General features: G+C 45.3%; 1 protein-coding gene across 9 annotated transcripts in view; it reads right to left on the reverse strand.

Moving 5' to 3' along the window:
- Positions 1-18,164, reverse strand: part of MCF2 (MCF.2 cell line derived transforming sequence) — a 67,398-nt gene that overhangs the window by 5,815 nt on the left and 43,419 nt on the right. For 7 of the 9 annotated variants that reach the window (XM_053274433.1, XM_053274432.1, XM_053274429.1 and 4 more), the window contains 15 exons: positions 16,224-16,312; positions 14,627-14,715; positions 14,064-14,130; positions 12,630-12,745; positions 12,442-12,511; positions 12,173-12,265; positions 10,870-10,962; positions 9,283-9,408; positions 8,168-8,389; positions 6,875-6,967; positions 5,824-5,902; positions 4,453-4,516; positions 3,664-3,764; positions 2,439-2,551; positions 700-812 (listed from right to left, as the gene is read on the reverse strand). In XM_053274433.1, coding sequence (XP_053130408.1) covers positions 700-812; positions 2,439-2,551; positions 3,664-3,764; positions 4,453-4,516; positions 5,824-5,902; positions 6,875-6,967; positions 8,168-8,389; positions 9,283-9,408; positions 10,870-10,962; positions 12,173-12,265; positions 12,442-12,511; positions 12,630-12,745; positions 14,064-14,130; positions 14,627-14,715; positions 16,224-16,312 — 1,528 coding nt within the window. The remainder of the gene's footprint in view (positions 1-699; positions 813-2,438; positions 2,552-3,663; positions 3,765-4,452; positions 4,517-5,823; positions 5,903-6,874; positions 6,968-8,167; positions 8,390-9,282; positions 9,409-10,869; positions 10,963-12,172; positions 12,266-12,441; positions 12,512-12,629; positions 12,746-14,063; positions 14,131-14,626; positions 14,716-16,223; positions 16,313-18,164) is intronic. The other 2 variants (XM_053274434.1, XM_053274435.1) reach the window with 2 other exon arrangements.

Raw genomic sequence — 18,164 nt, forward strand, 5'->3', positions numbered from 1 at the left:
TGCAGTCCCAGCACGAGTCAGTACTTCATAACAACATGCATAAGAAGAGCTTCACTGGATCAGGCCTAAGGCCTGTCTAATCCAGTATCCTCTTTCCCACCGTGGCCCAACAGATGAGATGAAAGCATGCCCCCTCTCCTGCCATAACTCTCCCACAATTGATATTTCATGTCATTTCCAGGTCCTCCAAGCCCAGAAATGTCAGGTGGACAATGTCAAGTTCCTCCGCCACCTGATTATCTCCCGACATCTGTAATCAAGAGTTGAAGTTGGGCAACTGAAGGAACCAGACATTGTCCACCCAACATTTCCAGGTTCGGAGGACAAAAGAATGGCTGGAAGTGTGGGCTCGTTCAAGCATGTCTCTTTGGTTTATTGTGAGCTGTTTTGAGTACATGTGAATGCAGAGAAGCAGGCTATAACATCATACATATAAATTTACTTCAGAGAAAGGGGGAAGAGGAGGAGCAGGGAAAGGGAAGAAAGAAGGAGAAGAAAGAGAAGGAGGAGGAGCAGGGAAAAGGAGGAGCTGGAGAAGGAGCAGGGAAAAGTAGGAGAAAGGGGAGGGGAAGAAAGAAGGAGAAAGAGGAGGGGGAGGGGCAGGGGCAGGGAAAAGGAGGAGTGGCAGGAGGAGGAGGGGAGGAGGAGGGGAAGAAAGAAGGAAAAAGGAGAAGAAAGAGGAGGAGAAGGAGAACCTACCACTGTCCCTCTCCATCTTCATGCAAAAGCTGAATAACATCCCCATTTTTCACAAGCAAGTCTTCCGAGTCGCTCTTCTTGCAGTCTGCTAAGGCCTTATATTTTCCCGGAGACTGCCGTGTTAAGAAACAGATAGGCCAAGCATGTTTACTATTTTTCAAGCAGGGGCCACTTGGGGTAAAAATAACAACCACCACCCTTCAGTGTGAGAGTCTTTTCCCACTGTGCTGACCTGCGCTTTCCTCGTGCTGGGAGGGCCCTTCAAGAGAGACGGAGCCCCCCCCTCTCTGGGGGAAGCCTTAGGTAGGGCTGCCCTCCCCAGCACTCGGAGACAACTCCCTTAAAGAAGCCCCATCAGGCTGGGCGAAGTGTAGCACAGCACGGTGGGAATGGTTGCCTCCACATTGTGCCACGGAGACTGTCCAGAGCATTCAGCTATGGCCGAAGCTTCACACAGGCCCAATGAGCAATTTGTCAGGGAGCTGCCCTTAGGCTCAATGGGGGCCACCACTGGCCCCTGGGCTGTACCATGAAGAACCCTAGTATAGGCCAATCGTTCTTTTAAAGCAGCGACGCTGGTCTTCCAGTCTGCCAGCTATGTCTTCCCAACGCAGAGGTAGCATCCTCATTGGAAAACCAGGCCAGGTTCCTTCAGGGGCGCCACTGGTTAGGACTGGGCTAGAGAGCTTCGTTCTCTCTTGACACTGCAGCACCTGCATTTCCAAATGGATGGGAAGTTGGCCTCCTTCCTTCCTGTCATAGGCTATTTGGAAGGGCATGCAAGGGAGGGACCAAATCTGGATTGAAAAGGCAGGAGAAAATGACCCAGCAGACCAAGTACACGGTGACAGCGTCCCATCGGACTGGAACCACGACATGAAACTTCAGAGACAAAATGGCGGCATGAATTAAGAACATAACTTGGGCCCTGCTGGATCAGATCAAAGGGCCGCCTAGTCCAGCATCCTCCTTCCCACAAGAGCCACAAGCAAGGCACAAAGGCAGCTGCCCTTCTTGCCTCCCGGACACTGACATTCAAGGGTACACTGGCCCTGAAGATGAAGGCTCCATTTGTCAATCAGTGGCTATTAGTCATGACAGCTAAATTCATGGAGGAAGGAAAGTCTCATTCTCTTCTAAAGCCATCTAAGGTATGGGTCATCACCAAATCTTGTGGCAGTGAGTCTAATCAAGGGAAAGGGCAGCAGAACTTATTCCAGGCCACAGAGCACCTCTCTAATCAGTCACTTCTCTCTCAGCCTAGCCTACTTCACAGGGTTGTTGTGAAAGAGAAACTCAAGTATGTAGTACACCGCTCTGGGCTCCTTGGAGGAAGAGCGGGATATAAATGTAAAAATCATCATCATCATCACCATCACACAGCCAATGGAGCAGATAATTCAACTACAATTATATTATATCATATCCATATTACATTATATCATATCCACACAGAGAGCCAGTGTGGTGTAGTGGTTAGAGTGTTGGGCTAGGACCAGGAAGACATGAGTTCAACTCCCCACTCAGCCATGAGACTTGCTGGGTGACTCTGGGCCAGTCACATATCTGTCAGCCTAACCTACCTCCAGGGTTGCTGTGAGGATAAACATAAGCCATGCACATCGCTCTGGGCTCCTTGGAGGAAGAGCGGGGTAGAAATGTAAAAGAAAAAATAATTTTAAAAACCAATGCATTTTGGGGTGTGGGCATGTGGGGCAGGGACAAAGGCTTCTGCTCACCAGCTGATTCCCGTCCTCTTCTTCGGTGTCGGAACACGTTGAGAAGTAGTGGTTGCTGGACCAATCATCAAGCCCCTCGCAGATCTCCAAAGAATGAGACATTGCTGGCCAGGCTACATGGAAAAGCGGATAAATGAGAAAGGTTCTTCAGGATGCTTGCTCGATGGTGAAAATGCAACGTTTGCTCATGGCCAAGCCAGGATTGCATCTGTTGAGACCCATGAAGTCAAGTGGAGTCCAACGGTAGAGTCTGGTGGTCCACAGAGCAGCCAACCATTTCTGCAGTCCCAGGTTGGCAGCAAAAACAAAGGGGTTAGCAAGGCCTTCGGGGTTAATATGTGGCATTTGGTTTGGCTGGACAGGCCTGCTCTGGAAACTGGAAGGGGAGGATTTGGCAGGGGAGGATTCAAAAGGGAGAGTTTTCGGGTCCCCTCTGCCTGTGCAGATCAATACAGGAAGCTGGAAGCTCCATCCCCTGTGAGCACAGAAGGTCAAGCAAGCAAACCTTTTGTGTTTCCCAAAAGTTTTTCCTTTCCTTCTCCTGGGATCCTACCACTTGGCAATGCAGCCGGTGTACTGAGTTTTGTTTTTGTTTCCAAATTAATACTATTTTTAGTTCTCAATACAGTTTCTTAAAACAACGCACAGGAACGAAAGGACAGGTTAAGAGCTGGGAGGGAATAGAGGGCAGGGATAGAAGCACAGTCTTGTTGGAGTTCCAATATATATACAAGCAACCCAAAGTAGGTATATACATTAGGCCTGTGCACGATTGAAAAAAAATCAGATTCAGGTCAGATCTGACCTGATTCGAATTGGAGATGTTGATTTGGGTCCTTTTGGACCCTTAAGAAGGTCAGAATTGGTTAAAAAAAAGGCAAAAAATAAATAAATCCCCATAGAAGTCTATGGGGAAGGGGATAAAATTGGAAAAAAAGGGGGGAAAGCCAAGCTAACCTCAGAGCTCTCAAAGCTTGCACAGAGGAAGGTAAGGATGGTTGGACTCTGTGTATTTAAACAGAAGTGAATCCAATCATCCTTGACTTTTAAATTAATTTCTAAAAGTAACTGAGAAATTATACTCATAGAGAATTTATTTATTTATATTATTTATTTATTCAATTTCTCTACTGCCCTTCCAAAAATGGCTCAGAAGGTTTACACAGAGAAATAATAAATAAATAAGTTGGATCACTGTCCCCAAAGGGTATACACATACACCTACTTGGTTTGTTCTGAGGGGAGGACGTAGAGCTCTCCAGGGTCACCGGGCTGGTGCGTTCGGAATCGTTCTCTTCCGAGCTGACCGACACTCTCGGCTGTTTTCTGGAAGACAGAAAGTCCGTTCAGAGAACTGAAGGAAGCAAGACCTACCAAGTTATGAGCAGGTAATGACCAATCCATTTCTCAGCCTCCATCTCAGTTCTTAGAAAGCAAGTGAAATCTTGGCTTTTTACCCAGGCTTTTCTAGATGAGTGTTGTTTTTCTTGCTGCTGCTCTGTATTTTACAGTCCTATTGTCCATTTTTTAAACTTTTAATTAGAGTTGTATTTTTGCATTCCAGTTTAATATTTTCATTGGGGAACTGTTTTATAGTCTTATATTGTTTTAAATGTTTTGTAAACCACTTTGAGATTGTTTTAATGAAAGCCAGTATAAAAATTCAATGGTAGATAGACCACAACTATAAACAAAACTAGAGTTCTAGGCACATACAATTTTAATATACTGTTACCCAGGAATTAGAATTGTCTACACAGACTGGCAGTGGTTTCTCCAAGGTTTCAGGCAGGAATCTCTCCCAGCCCTACCTGGAGATTCTGTGAGGGATTGAACCTGGGACCTTCTGCAGGCAAGCAGATTCTCTACCAATGAGCTACAGCCCCATCCCCTATGGGGAATAGCTTACAGCGCTCACATGTAGTCACCCTTCCAAATACAAACCAGGGTGGACCCTGCTTAGTAAAGAAGAGAAAGGAAATAGCTGCTTTGCTATCAATTTCATCTCACTTACCCTTCATCCAGAGGTGGGGAAAGCTGGATTTGGTCTGCACATGAAGGTGGCGGCTTTTTTTCAACTGTGTGAGAGAATGATACAAAACTGTATTAGTTTAATCCAGGGGCTCTCAACTGTGCATCCCCAGATTAGGGATGTGCAAATCAATTCAAATTCAAATCAATTCAACTCGAATCTGGGTGTTTTGAGATTCGAATTCAAATCGAATCATCCCTTAAAAGGGCAATTTTATTCAAATTCAATTCAAGATCCATTTGGCACCTTTTAAGAACAATTCAGGCCCCCTGATTGGTTTAAATATATGCCCAAACAGGGTTGAATTGATTCAAATTTGATTCAAATTAAATTTTTGGACCAGATTAGACTCTGATTCAAATTCGAAATGCATTTCTAGAATTCTATTCAAATTTGAAATGACTCAAACAATTCATTTTGTGCACATTACCCCATACGTAGTTGGACTACAACTCCCATCATCTCCAGCCGCAATGGCAATTGCCCTCCATCAATGTCTGGGGACCCAAGGTTGAGAGCTCCTGGATTAATAATGCATTTGTGGGGAATGTAATGGACAAATTGTGGGTGGGGCTGATGGGAGTTGTAGTTCAACAGCTGGAGAGTCAAGGTGGCCTACCCCTGCTCTGGGAGATGAGTTAGAGTTAGTATTTTGTTTATGATATAAATCGAATACATAAATAAATAAAATATTATCCGCAGCGAGACTTTGTATTTCATCTTATGGGAAATTTCCACTTCTGCCCTCATTAACACACTGGTATAAAACTTACCTGGAGCACAACATGACTTCCAAAATTAACTGATTTTTATTTTTTATTTAATGTATTTGTATACCACCCAAAACGCAAATCTCTGGGTGGTTTACAACAGAACACTAAAAACAACAAATAAAAAGGTTAACATGTTACAACAATGTAAAACTTAAAACAACGTTAAAATTATTAAAAACCATCAAACAGTTAAAACAGTATCTAATTAAAAGCCTGGATGAACAAATGTGTCTTGACTGCCCTTTTTAAAGTTGTAAGAGATGGGGAGGCTCTTCTGTTTTGGAAGATAAGAACGGAATGAAAAAGCAGAGAAATGTGTACCACGGTGGTTTTTGTAGATATCATTTTGTAGTTGTAGTTATGAAATAACGACACCATCAAATAGGGCTTTTTTTGTAGGGTGGGACTCTGGTGAGTAACGCCAGCCCCCTCAAAAGCATTCTGCTGTTTGCAAAAGTAGAATTCCTCTGCTGCTTCATTATATAAAAGCAATGGGGTGTCCCCTTTCCCAAAGGAAAATCCAGAGGCTTCATTTTGAAGCAAAGGCTGGTACCCTCAGAAAGGACTATAACAAATGTACCTTGGATAAGTTCTTGCTGCTTGAACAAAACCTTTCTTATTTCGTTTAGCCACGCCATCTTCAGGTCAACCGTTTGAGCCTGAGAGAAGAAAAAGAAACCTGCCTGAAATCAAGCTGTGCCTTCCAAACCAGGGTGAGAAAACAGGTTATCCGCTACAAAAGAACCCGAGACCTGAAGCTGCCCAAGAACCAGAAGGTATGTGAAAAATATAGGGCAGATCACACGATCGGGATGTGCGCCCGATTTTCGGTCGTGTGTTGGATTAAAAACGGGGTCAGAGGTGGGGAGCTTGGTCATGGGCCAAGTAGGACGATTCTCCTGCCTACCTCATTCAGAAGCTGGAGGCGGAATCTGGGGAGGGCGGACTCCTCCCACCCAGCTGGGACTTGACTGACCATAAAAACATAGGACCAGCCCTGCTGGATGAGGCCCAAGGCCTAATCTAGTCCAGCATCCTGTTTCACACAGTGGCCCACCAGATGCCCCTGGGAAGCTTCTTCCAGATTCACAGCATCCTGGTTACTTTTAATTGATTTTATATTGATTGAAAGACTGGTTGGGGAAATACTCAACCCCAACATTCTGAAGGTTCCAACATAAGAACAGCCCTGCTGGATCAGGCTCAAGAATGCCCATCTAGTCCAGCATCCTGTTTCGCACAGTGGCCCACTAGGTGCCTCTGGGGAGCACACAGGCAAGAGGGGAGGGCATGCCCTCTCTCCTGCTGTTGCTCCCCTGAGTTGTAGTCAACAACATCTGGGAATCCCTGTTAGGGGGAACTCTGCTCCTGATGCTGGTCAGGAGGCTACTTGTGTATAGGTGCCGCGTGGAACGGACACACGATCAATTAGCCCGGTTTCTGGGTACCCTTCGTACTACAACCCGGGCGAAGTGGTGAGCTCGCTAAGATGCTTGTTCACCATGCTGCTGCCGGGAGCCATGCAGCTCCTGGCAGTTCACACGCACCAGCAAAACCGGGCTGGGCTTCCTTAGTCCGGTTTTGCCTGCTCGTGTGAATAGCCCCATCATGTAATTTAGAAGGAAACCCACCTGGACCACGTACACCTCTTCCCGCCCGCTGTACCAGATCTCAAACTTCCGATGGTCTCCTTTCACATTTTCAGTGATTCCAACAGCGCTCATCTTAAAAAAACCAAAATAAAAATGCAAGATGCAAAAAATACAGAACACACACAATTTACCCCTTCTTTGTCCCTACTTTCACATGATTAGGGTACCACTGCAGTCATTTTTGCAGATAGAGGAGGCTTAGGGACAGAGTTAGGGTAACAGCTGAACAAATGGTTGTCCTCTCTCCATGGAGTAATCTTTGGAGAACATTCCTGCCAATTTCCATTCCCATCCCTCTGACAACATCAATAAAGTTTTACAGCAGTGTTTGTGTTTTCTAAAATGGTTATAAGCTTTTATAACACCATTGCAGATTTGGCTGCAGCTGGCACAATGGTCAGGACAAAATAAGCATGATAACACAGCGAAAGCTGGACGTCTTGCAATGCAGTCACCTCTTTTCCTTCTCTAGGGGTGTAAAGGTAAAGTTGTGCCATTGAGTTGGTGTCAACTCCTGGCGCCCACAGAGCCCTGTGGTTGTCTTGGGTAGAATACAGGAGGGGTTTACCATTGCCTCCTCCCACACAGTATGAGATAATGCCTTTCAGCATCTTCCTATATCTCTACTGCCCACTATAAGTGTAGAGCTTATCAAAAATCACCATGTGCATCTGTCCCCCGGTGGTACCAACCACGCCGGTTGGCTCATGTACAAATAAGGAAGCAGTTCTTATCCATCACAGTGTTACTTTGAGGGTTGTTAGGGATCTGTAGGTGCCACCTCCTTCCTGGTACCCATTAGGAAGCATGTATTTCCTTGCTGGCTCAGTGCAGACAAGACTCCCATCTGCTTGCTTGCACACAAAATGTGAAACCCTGGTTTCACATTAGGTCTGCAGCTGGTCCTATTTATGGCTACTTCTACTCTTCCCATAGTCTTCCATGAAAAGAAAACTGGACTCATTGGCTTCTGCAATAGGGATGTGCAAATCGATTCGATTTTGAATCGATTCGAATCACTCCTTAAAAGGGCAATTAGATTTTTGAAATTCGATTCGAATTTGATTCAAGGGCCATTTAGCTCCTTTAAAAAACCATGCAGGTCCCGGGTTGGTAAAAAAAAAAAAAAAAGGCACCAATACAGGCTTGAATTGATTTGATTCACAACAAATTTTCAAAATTCAATTCCAATTTGATTCGAATAAAATCAATCAATATTTGCACATCCCTGTTCTGCAACCAGAACTTCTGCTGTACCCAGGTTTTCCTTACTTTCAAAAAGTTCTTAAAACTATACGAGGAGGTCTTGTCGTAGCTGTCGCCATGGTCCTCCCTCTTCTTGCAGAACACAAGGGCTTTCTCATACAGGAAGAGGTGCCTTTGCATCGGCTTGAACCTGGCGAGATCCTTCATTTTCGTTGGCCCTCTCCGGTGCCCCGTCCACACGCTGAAGGATCCTTGCATCAGCACCTTGCCAAGTTCACTGATGTCTCCCTGGAAATAGCAGTTGCAATCAAGGAAGTCAACTGAACCCAGCTATATACCTCAAATGAGCAGGTTGTCCAGATAAATAAAGGCAGGATTTAATTTTTATTTTTTTTAACCCTGTTCATTAAGGAGAGAGCAAGGCTACAGAAAACATGAGGTCCAGAAATTCAAGGAGGCATTAGGCCACTGCACAAAATACACTTTTGTTACACTTAGCCGTATAGCTAAGAAGAAAGCATAGGAAAAGCACTACTGGATCAGACCAAAGGCCCTTCCAGCCCAGCATCCTGTTTCTGTACTCAGGTTAAAGCCAGGAGGTATGCCAAGGTTTGTTCTATCCCTTTTTACATATATATCTCACTCTTCCTGGCCCAGAGTCACCCAGTGAGTTTTATGGCTGAACAGGGATTTGAACTCAGGTCTCCAGGTCCTAGTCCAACACTCTAATCACTACACCACACTGACAGACATGATTCTGCTTCCCCATCCAACCATGAGCTAAATGCATGGGTCAAGGTGAGTGGGGTGTCATATGAAACAGATTGCATGGAAAGACTAGTTGAAAGACTATTCTCTGCCATGTTGGTTCCAACAGCATTCAGCCCAGACTGAACAGCGCCATACAACGTTTTATTTCATTCACTTAGCTCAGTGGAAGAGCATCTGCTTTGCATGCAGAAGATCCCAGGTTCAATTCTGGCAGCATCTCCAGGTAGGGCTGGGAAAGCCCTACCTGAAACCTTGGAGTGCTGCTGCCAGTCAGTGTAGGCAGTTCTGAGTTAGATGGACCAAGGGGCTGACTCAGTATAGAGCAGCTTCATTTGAACGTGGATCCTATAATCCAATTTCTAGTTATGGGACTGACCTTCCATTCCCCAGTTCCATGAAAGGCAACTTACATCATAGCCAGTTATCGAAATCTGATGCATGGAGTCATTGACTGACTTAAGCAAGTCCAGCATCGCAACCAAGGCCTCTTGCAGCTCCTGAACGCCTTCGCAACTTGTACTGTATTTCAGAAGTTCCTACAAATCAAGAGTTTTTAGAGTAAGGTTCACAAATGCAATGGTTTCTCCAGGCTTGGGGCTGCTGCTCAGAATTCATGCTCACCAGTTTGGGGCTACCAAGTCCGACATGCAGTGCGAATGAGCTGTTGCATATCTCACACCCCAGAGAGGGCTTTAGTCTCCAGTGCAAAATTGCTCACCGGAGTCTGTTCACACATTCTGCTGCCAGCCAGTGGGAGCATTTATTTCATAAGCCAGCCCAACCAATTTTGGTCAACAGTACCAACTCAGGGGGCAAATGCTCATTCTGGTTTTCAGAAATATCTACCCCACCCCACACACCCCCAGAGATGGAAAAGAGCTGATAGCATTGTTGTACTTATAGTGTTCTCTGCATTATTGTCCCTTCTTTATCCCTACCCCCAAGCGATTAGGTTAACATTGCAGTCAGAGGAAAGGCTTAGGGAAGCGATGAACAAATTGTTGTACAGTAGAACCTCGTTATTTGAAGTCCTGCATATCTGCAGGGTGTCTGATCGACACCAGTTTACAGTATCCATGGATATGAAAGGGTTAAAACCCATGTATCCGTGGTTCCTGGAGGGCCGGAAGTGACCGTGGAGGTCACTTCTGAATGACATTTTGTCCATCGGAGCCATTTTGTGGCTCATTTCTTGGGAAAAACCCCTCATTTTCCCCACAATTTTTTTCAATTTGGGGACATTTTGCGGCTTTGGGGGTATTCCTGGACATATGGAGTACAGTGCATTACAGAATTCTATGGTTTTTCAGTGTCCCCCCCCCCCCCCTTAAGCACTTTTCCTCCATCCTGGAACCTAACCTCCCGTTTCCCATAGGAGTAATGCCTTGTTAGTCATGGTTCCATTCCTCGTGGTAATAGGCGAGGAACAGAACCCCCGTGAATAATGAGGTTCTCCTGTACTCTCTCCATGAAGTGACCTTTGGAGAACATTCCTGCCAATTTTCAGTCCCATGCCTCTGACATCAATACATTTTTAGAGTAGTTTGTGTGTCTTCAAAACTTTTCAAAGTGTTTACAATGCCATTCCAAATTTGGCCACTCCAGGCCCAATGGTCAGGATAAAAAAGGCATGAGAACACACCAAAAGCTGAAAGGTTTGCAATGCGATCACCTGTTTTCCACCTCTAGGGGGGTTGACCTTGTCAGAAATCACCATAAGCATTCCCCATGGCTCCTGTCCTAATAATGGTGACGTCTAGGAAAACAAGCAACACCACCCCAAAATGATTAGCGGGCCAATCTGGGGCCTTCTCCTTGACGTACTAGCTTGCTGCACGCTGTGAGTGTGTTCTGCATGGCCCCATCTGCATGGCCCCTCCACTTGCATTTTGAAGCATTACAGTCCATCAGATAGGAGGAACTGCTGGATGGTCAAAGCAGTCGACGCGAAAGGATGCAAACCCGTTCCAGCAAACTGTAGCCAAATGGACGAATACCTTGAGAAGCAACTGGTACTTTGTTAACCGCTGCACAGGTTTGAGCAAGTAGGAATCCAGGCCGAGCTTGTGTTCGAGTTTCCTTTGGCACTCCTGAAACACAGCAGAGAAGCCAGTGCAAGGCACCGTGAGTGTCTGAAATATCCATGCATAGAACGTTACCTTATACTGAGTCAGACCACTGGTCTAGCTAGCTCAGAACTGGCTACACTGAGCAACAGCATCTCTCCAGGGCTTCAGACAGGGATCTTTCTGAATCTTCCTTGCAGATGCCAGGGATTGATGCTGTTGCATTCAAAGCAGATGTTCAATCACTGAATGTTGACTCCTTCAGTACAGTATGGATGATGAAGCTGCCTTTTACCGAATCAAACTATTAATCCATCTAGCTCAGCACTGTCTACACCAGGGCTGCACAACTTTGACCCTCCTGCAAATGCTGGACTATATTTCCCAGAATCCCCAACCATTGGCCCATGTGCCTGGGGCTGATGGGAGTTGTAGTCCAACGACTGCTGGAGGGCTGAGGTTTCGCAGCCCTGATCTACACAGACTGGCAGCAGCTCTCCAGTGATCCGGGGTCTTTTCTCGTCCGGCCTGGAGATGCTGCCAAGAATTGAACCCGGGACCTTCTGCATGCAAAGCAGGTACTCTACCACGAAGGAACAGCCCTTAACCATTCAAAACAGATAGCTGATAGAAGTAATATGTAAACCTATAGCAGGGGTTCTCAAACGTGGGTCTCTGGATGCTGTTGGACCACACCTCCCAGCACCCCCAGCCACGTAGGGCTGATGATAGTGGGAGTTGTAATCAACAACATCCAAAGACCCAACAGAACTCCTGCTATACGAGGCAGTGGTGATCCTGATCCAGGGTCAGTGGTGATCAGTTTTAAAAGTAGAATTAAGTCCGACAGTGTTTGGAGAGGAGAGGAGAGCTGGTCTTGTGGTAGCAAGCATGACTTGTCCCCTTAGCTAAGCAGGCTCTGCCCTGGTTGCATATGAATGGGACACTAGAAGTGTGAGCACTGCAAGATATTCCCCCTCAGGGGATGGAGCCACTCTGGGAAGAGCAGAAGGTTATAAGTTCCCTCCCTGGCAGCATCTCCAAGATAGGGCTGAGAGAGATTCCTGCCTGCAACCTTGGAGAAGCCGCTTCCGGTCTGTGTAGACAATACTGAGCTAAATGGACCCATGGTATATGGCAGCTTCCTATATCTAATGGTGGACTAAATCTCATACATCGTGTGGTCTGTCTTCACCCATGCATCACAATACCTTGAGGAATATAATCTGCATACCTGGAAGAAGAGACTTTCTGCGTACTGCCTCCACAGAGATTCTGACCGTGGCTTATTCTGGCAGTATTTCTCATACATTTGGAAGTCTTCCCGCTGCAGAGAGAGAAGAAAGTACATGAGCCCCTCCTTTCTAGAAGCACAGGCTGTAGGGATTTTGAAGAGGAGAGCTACAGAACTTATGGAGGTTCAAGCATCTCTGATGCAACCAGCCTCAGCATCTGGGGCCAGAGGGGTTGTGAAGACAACTGGGGGCGGGGGTCCTTACTAACCCTTTCCAAGAAACAGTATCCTACTCTCTCTGGTGCTTCCAAGCAGCTCTCCAGATGGTGAAGGAAGATCCTGCAAAGAGAGAGGGAGAAGGGAGAAGAAAAGTTGGGTTTATTCCTCTGGAGTCAACTTTTATGACAGGGGTTGGAGGGAGGAAGATAAATGATTTGGAAGTTGCTGCCCCCCTTACCTGTTGTGGAACTCATAAATCTCAGGCATGTTTCCAAAGAGAACGTCCTTCCGGTTTCTCAAGAGGGGTGGCAGGAGGAGAGTCATCGTGGGGTTGTCCATTTCTGCCCTGTAGCCCTGTCCAACAAAAGAGACACACCACACCTTCAGGCAGATGCATGAGCAGCATTCTCAGCTGCAATGGCCTGTGGCTGGGAATTGTGGGAGTTGTTGTCAACAACGTCTGGGAATCCCTGTTAGAGGGAACACTGGACCCAATGGCCTGACTCAGGATACGCCAGCTTCCTATTCTCCTAAGCCTTCTCCTTACATGCTAGCTTATTGGAGAGCACACAGTCATATGAATCTGCACTTTAATAGGCCCGGCTTTCGAAGGTCACATTGAATAATACATTATTCGAACAGAAAAACAGCAGACACCATCATAGCGGAAGAGGGCTTGAGGATAATTTTTGTCGCAGTTAAACATCTGCACACTAGTGTTCCCTCTAAGAGGGATTCCCAGATGTTGTTGACTACGACTCCCAGAATCCCCAAGCAAAAGCCACTGCAGCTGGGGATCCTGGGAGTTGTAGTCAACAACAAGAGACGTGAGTTTTGGGCGGTATAGAAATATGTTAAACAAACAAACACAAACAAACAAACATCTGGGAATCCTTCCTAGAGGGAACAGTGCTGCACACCACTGCACTTATCTCCATGTAAGAGTGGAGGAAAGTAATGTCTGAAGAAGCCCTAATTGCTGGAGCACATGCCATAGTTGGCATGGAGATACCACTCAAAATGGCCACCCTATGGTGACTCATTCTTGTAGAGTACTCATCATGCAGACTGAAACCATCAGGGAGGTACACATCAGTCCTCTGCTACCATATTCCTGGAGGCTGTGTGGAGAATCATCATATTCCCTGAATCATCATGAGGATCATCATGGCCCCAATCCCCAAAAAGAGCCACATGTTATGGCTAGGGATGTCTTACCATGGGGAGCCACTTTCAGTGGTGTCCCTGTGGGAACCATTACTCTGTGCCCCAGCTCTTCGTTTGGCTTCCAGCAAACTCTTTCTAACCCTGGAAATTCCCAAAGATCTCTGCGCTTGATATGCGCATGTCAAGCGAGACAAGGGAAAACAAGTTGCTGAGCAACTTCTTCAGAAGGGAAACACAATTAGCAGCCTCTCCTGAGGTCTAGTGAGCCTACAAGGCAAACACTCCCAGCTATCAAATCCTAGAATCAATGCACTTTTTACTTGTAGGAAATGTCTAGGTCGATTAACCTTAAGTGGCGCAGCGGGGAAATGCTTGACTAACAAGCAGAAGTTTGCCGGTTCGAATCCTTGCTGGTACTAAATCAAGCAGCAGCGATATAGGAAGATGCTGAAAGGCATTATCTCATACTTCAAAGGGAAGAAAGAAGAAACATCAACACACTCACCATCAAGATAGTGAATAGCTCCTCCACATAAACCCGCTCTGTTTCTATTAGTTCGTTTATCACATGGCTAAAATGGAAAAGGAAAAGAGATCAAGGATGTATTTATTCCATAATTCAACAGCAGCATGGAGAAAGTAGAATATGGTATTGGTCCCACAATCCAACTTTCATGTCAAAATAATCCCAAAGGTTCTAGTCTTCATGGATACAAAGCTAAGCTTGAAAGTGGGGGGATTATGCCCTGGATCAACCCTATATAAAAGCCATCCAAATAAATGTTAATTGATTATGTAGAATATATCTTTCTGAAATCAATAACCCACAAATGATTCCGCCACCCACCCCCACCAAGAACTGGAGGAAAAAAATTATTCAGATGAAGCCTAACAATCACTGCAAGTTTCAATAGAGTGTTTCAAAACATCCTGAACGAAAGGAAGAGGGACCCCTGGCAAACAGATGTGTGCTTTTTGCACTAAACAGATAGGTGTCTTTTCCCCTCCTACCACAATTTAGACAATAGGATACAGAGAAGGCACGTGGAAAACTAAAAAAAACCATACCTTTTCAGGATCTCTAAACTGTCTTCACTTTCTGAAATGTAGTACTGCAAGGAATTCTGTTTCTCCTGGTAATCGTGCATGACTTCAATCTGTGGTGGGGAACGGGGAAGAAGAGAATGCGTTATAAAGGACCATGAAAGACTGCTCCTAGAAAGAGAGGAAGTCTTCATTTAATCATAAACTAGCTGATCTGGGGCAGACCATCTGCACCCCTAGTTCTCCCTGTCATTTCCCCCTCTCCCTTAAGTCCCAATCCGTGCTGCGCTTGCCTTGCCTTTCCCTCCCTGCCCACCAGCGGCAGCTTCCCTTGCCGGCTGACATGGCCGGCACTTTCCTTCCCCACCGGCTGGGTTGCGGGAGCTTTCCCTCCCGCCCGCCGGCTACACTTTCCCTCCCTACTGGCCGGCTGCTGCTGCCATATTCTCCCTGTCCCTTTTGCTGTTCCCCAGTGAGAGCTGCCATGCATGGGATTAGCAATGGGTACGTTTAGGAGAATTATATATATAGATTATATAGATAGATAGATAATGTAACAGCAATCATAATAGTACTTTAATTTATTGTTGAGTAAAGGTAAAGTGTGCCGTCGAGTTGATTTCGACTCCTGGCACCCACAGAGCCCTGTGGTTGTCTTTTGGTAGAACACAGGAGGGGTTTACCATTGCCTCCTCCCGCGCAGTATGAGATGATGATGCCTTTCAGCATCTTCCTATATCGCTGCTGCCCAATATAGGTGTTTCCCATAGTCTGGGAAACATACCAGCGGGGATTCGAACTGGCAACCTTCTGCTTGTTAGTCAAGCATTTCCCCACTGTGCCATTACTAAATGAATAAATACATGAAGTATTACATAATACATAAATACTATTTGTTTGGTTGTTTAATGGCTTATATAGTGTCGTCAGAGTACAAGAGATCCCTGCCTCATGGAGCTGAGCATCTAAAATTCGACACAGGGAAGACAACGAGGGAAGAACATGCATTCGAAGGCTAAGCCGAAATGCCTCCCCTCCGTTTCTGATGCCCCATTTGTAGGGGGTTGAGAAAATTAGGGGCAGTTACCAGTGATTGCCATCCCACCCCCCAACCTTTTTTTTTTACCCAGAAGTCCACTCACCATTCTGCTATGTCATCACATAGCATTCTGATGAGGGGGCTTCTGGTTAAAATGAGTGCCATAGGCAGCTCCTAAGAAAAGCAACGACAGTGCAGCTACTTCCAGAAATAAGAAGGCAGAAGCAAAATAAAAGATGTGCCATGGGAGGCCGTTTGGGAGATCATTTGCTCCCCATTTATCCTCATCAAAATTTAGAGCCAAAAATTCTCTTGTGAAAGCTTTTCACCCCACCCCCCTAATTTGCACCTAATTTTTGTTATTTGGCTTTATAATAGGGCAGGGGCTCCCAAACAGTGGTACTTCAGATGTTGATGAACGACAACTCCCATCATTCCCAGCCACAATAAATTGTAGCGTGGGATGATGGGAGTTGTAGTTTAGCAATATCTGGAAAACCACTGGTTTGGAAACCCCTGCTATAGTGGGCTTTGAGGAGCAATTTGAAGGAAATGTTTAATTATATTTCATTATTTACTGACCTTACGGGAACTTTGAGGTTTTCTTGAAGTTTTCTTTCCCGGCAGAGAGATATCAAATGAAAATTTCAAACTGGAATTAAAATCTACACCTTGGAGAGAAGAAAAACAAAATGGCCGGATTATATTCTGTAGGAGGAAAATTATATCTGCATTCACATACCATTTTCAGGGCATGTGTATTCAATTAGCTAATGCTGCAGGTAAAATGAATGCATTTTAAAGAGATTTTTAAAAATCCTTAGAGAGAAAAATTATTATGGGGAAAAATGTATTAACTGTAACAGAATATTAGAACAGAAATAAATACTGTTGAGGAACAGAGAATTATTCCAGCAAGCCAATAATACTGTAATTGCAATGCATAAGATCTGTGGGGGAGAAATTATAATTATATGGCTCTAAATCTTCCAGGAAATATACCACCCCTTATGATGTAGTAAGATTTCCAGATAATGGCCATTTGCTGATAAAGTTAACTGAGCAAAAACTCTATAGCAAACTTCTACAGTGCCTGATCACCATTTTTGTGCAGGGCTGCTATGAATTTATTTACAGAATGTAATGACTGTTTTTCAAGAGAAAACGGTTTGCATGAATTTAAAAAAAAAAATCATACCCCATAAAAATACAATCAAACACAAGAGTTGAAAAGTAGAATTTAATGATTCTGCTCAACATGCAAACTTGCCCACTTGAAAATTCTGCCCTGTTTTGAGTTGGGTCCAGCCCAGGGATGTAGCTATAATTGAGGAGGTGGGTTCAAAGAACCCACCACACAGCCACATTTCAAGGAGGGCCAAAGTCGATATTCATGCTGCTACTATTCTGCACTGCAGTCAACTCTTCCCACCTTCTCCCAAGCAAAGAAACGGGGAACGGGGCAGAGGGAAGCAGGCTGTTGGGAGAACTGCCAGGGAAAGAAAACCCCTCAAGGGGCCATTCCATGAATTCAGAAAATGGATTTCAGGTCAGGCTAGTGCAAGTTGTGACATCACATGTTGCTTTCTAAAAACTGCACAGAAGAGTAAGCATCTCTAATAATGCCCAGACAGAATACAAGTATTTTCAAATGTCTGTTAAGAGAGATCAGGGAGGGATTGACCAATCCCAGGTGCCAGTGAGCCATGGCACCTAAAAATTTTAACTGTGGCACCTAGACTAGGATATTTATAGGCAGGGATATTTAATACAATCTTTATTTCCCCGAAGCAGCCCTATTTCTGTTTGAAGGATTTCACTTGTAAAAGGGATAAAGAGAAGCAGATCCAACCTCCGCCTCTACAATACCTATCGCTAAGTCCGGTAACTTTGTCAAGTGTCCATTGTCTGGCTCCTAAATGCTTGGGCTGGCTCCTAGACCCAAAGAAAATTTGTCACACCATGGCAAACAGAAGAGAGAGCATTCCGCAATTTTGGAATTCCACCCCAAAACCAACCAACACATTATTTTGATTACAACAATCCCTATAAGGAGGATCCAGGAGAAGGACCTCACTAAGAGATCTTAAGGCCACGGGGTGTGGGCGTTGTATGGGAGATATTCCTTGAGAGACTTGAGACCCATACTATATAGAGGATCAAAACTAGCACCACCCACAAGACTGATCCAGGCTGGACCACGCCAAAAGCCCTATTCGCACATTTTAGTAAATATGCTGTTCTCATGTACAGGGTCTAAAGTGGGGCTGGAACGAAGTCCCAAACTGGGCCTGACAATTATCCTCAGCAGCATGCTGCTCATATATCCTAGATCAGGGATTCTCAGTGTTGGGTGCCCAGATGTTATTGGACTTCAGCTCCCATAATCCCCAGCCACAGTGGCCTTTGGTTGGGGATTGTGGGAGTTGAAGTCCAATAACACCTGGGCACCCAACATTGAGAATCCCTGGCCTAGATTATCTAGATATCCTAAGTTATCTAGGATAATCTGCCCATGGTTAA

Source organism: Hemicordylus capensis, chromosome 11, assembly GCF_027244095.1.
Source record: "Hemicordylus capensis ecotype Gifberg chromosome 11, rHemCap1.1.pri, whole genome shotgun sequence".
Classification (NCBI taxonomy): domain Eukaryota; kingdom Metazoa; phylum Chordata; class Lepidosauria; order Squamata; family Cordylidae; genus Hemicordylus; species Hemicordylus capensis.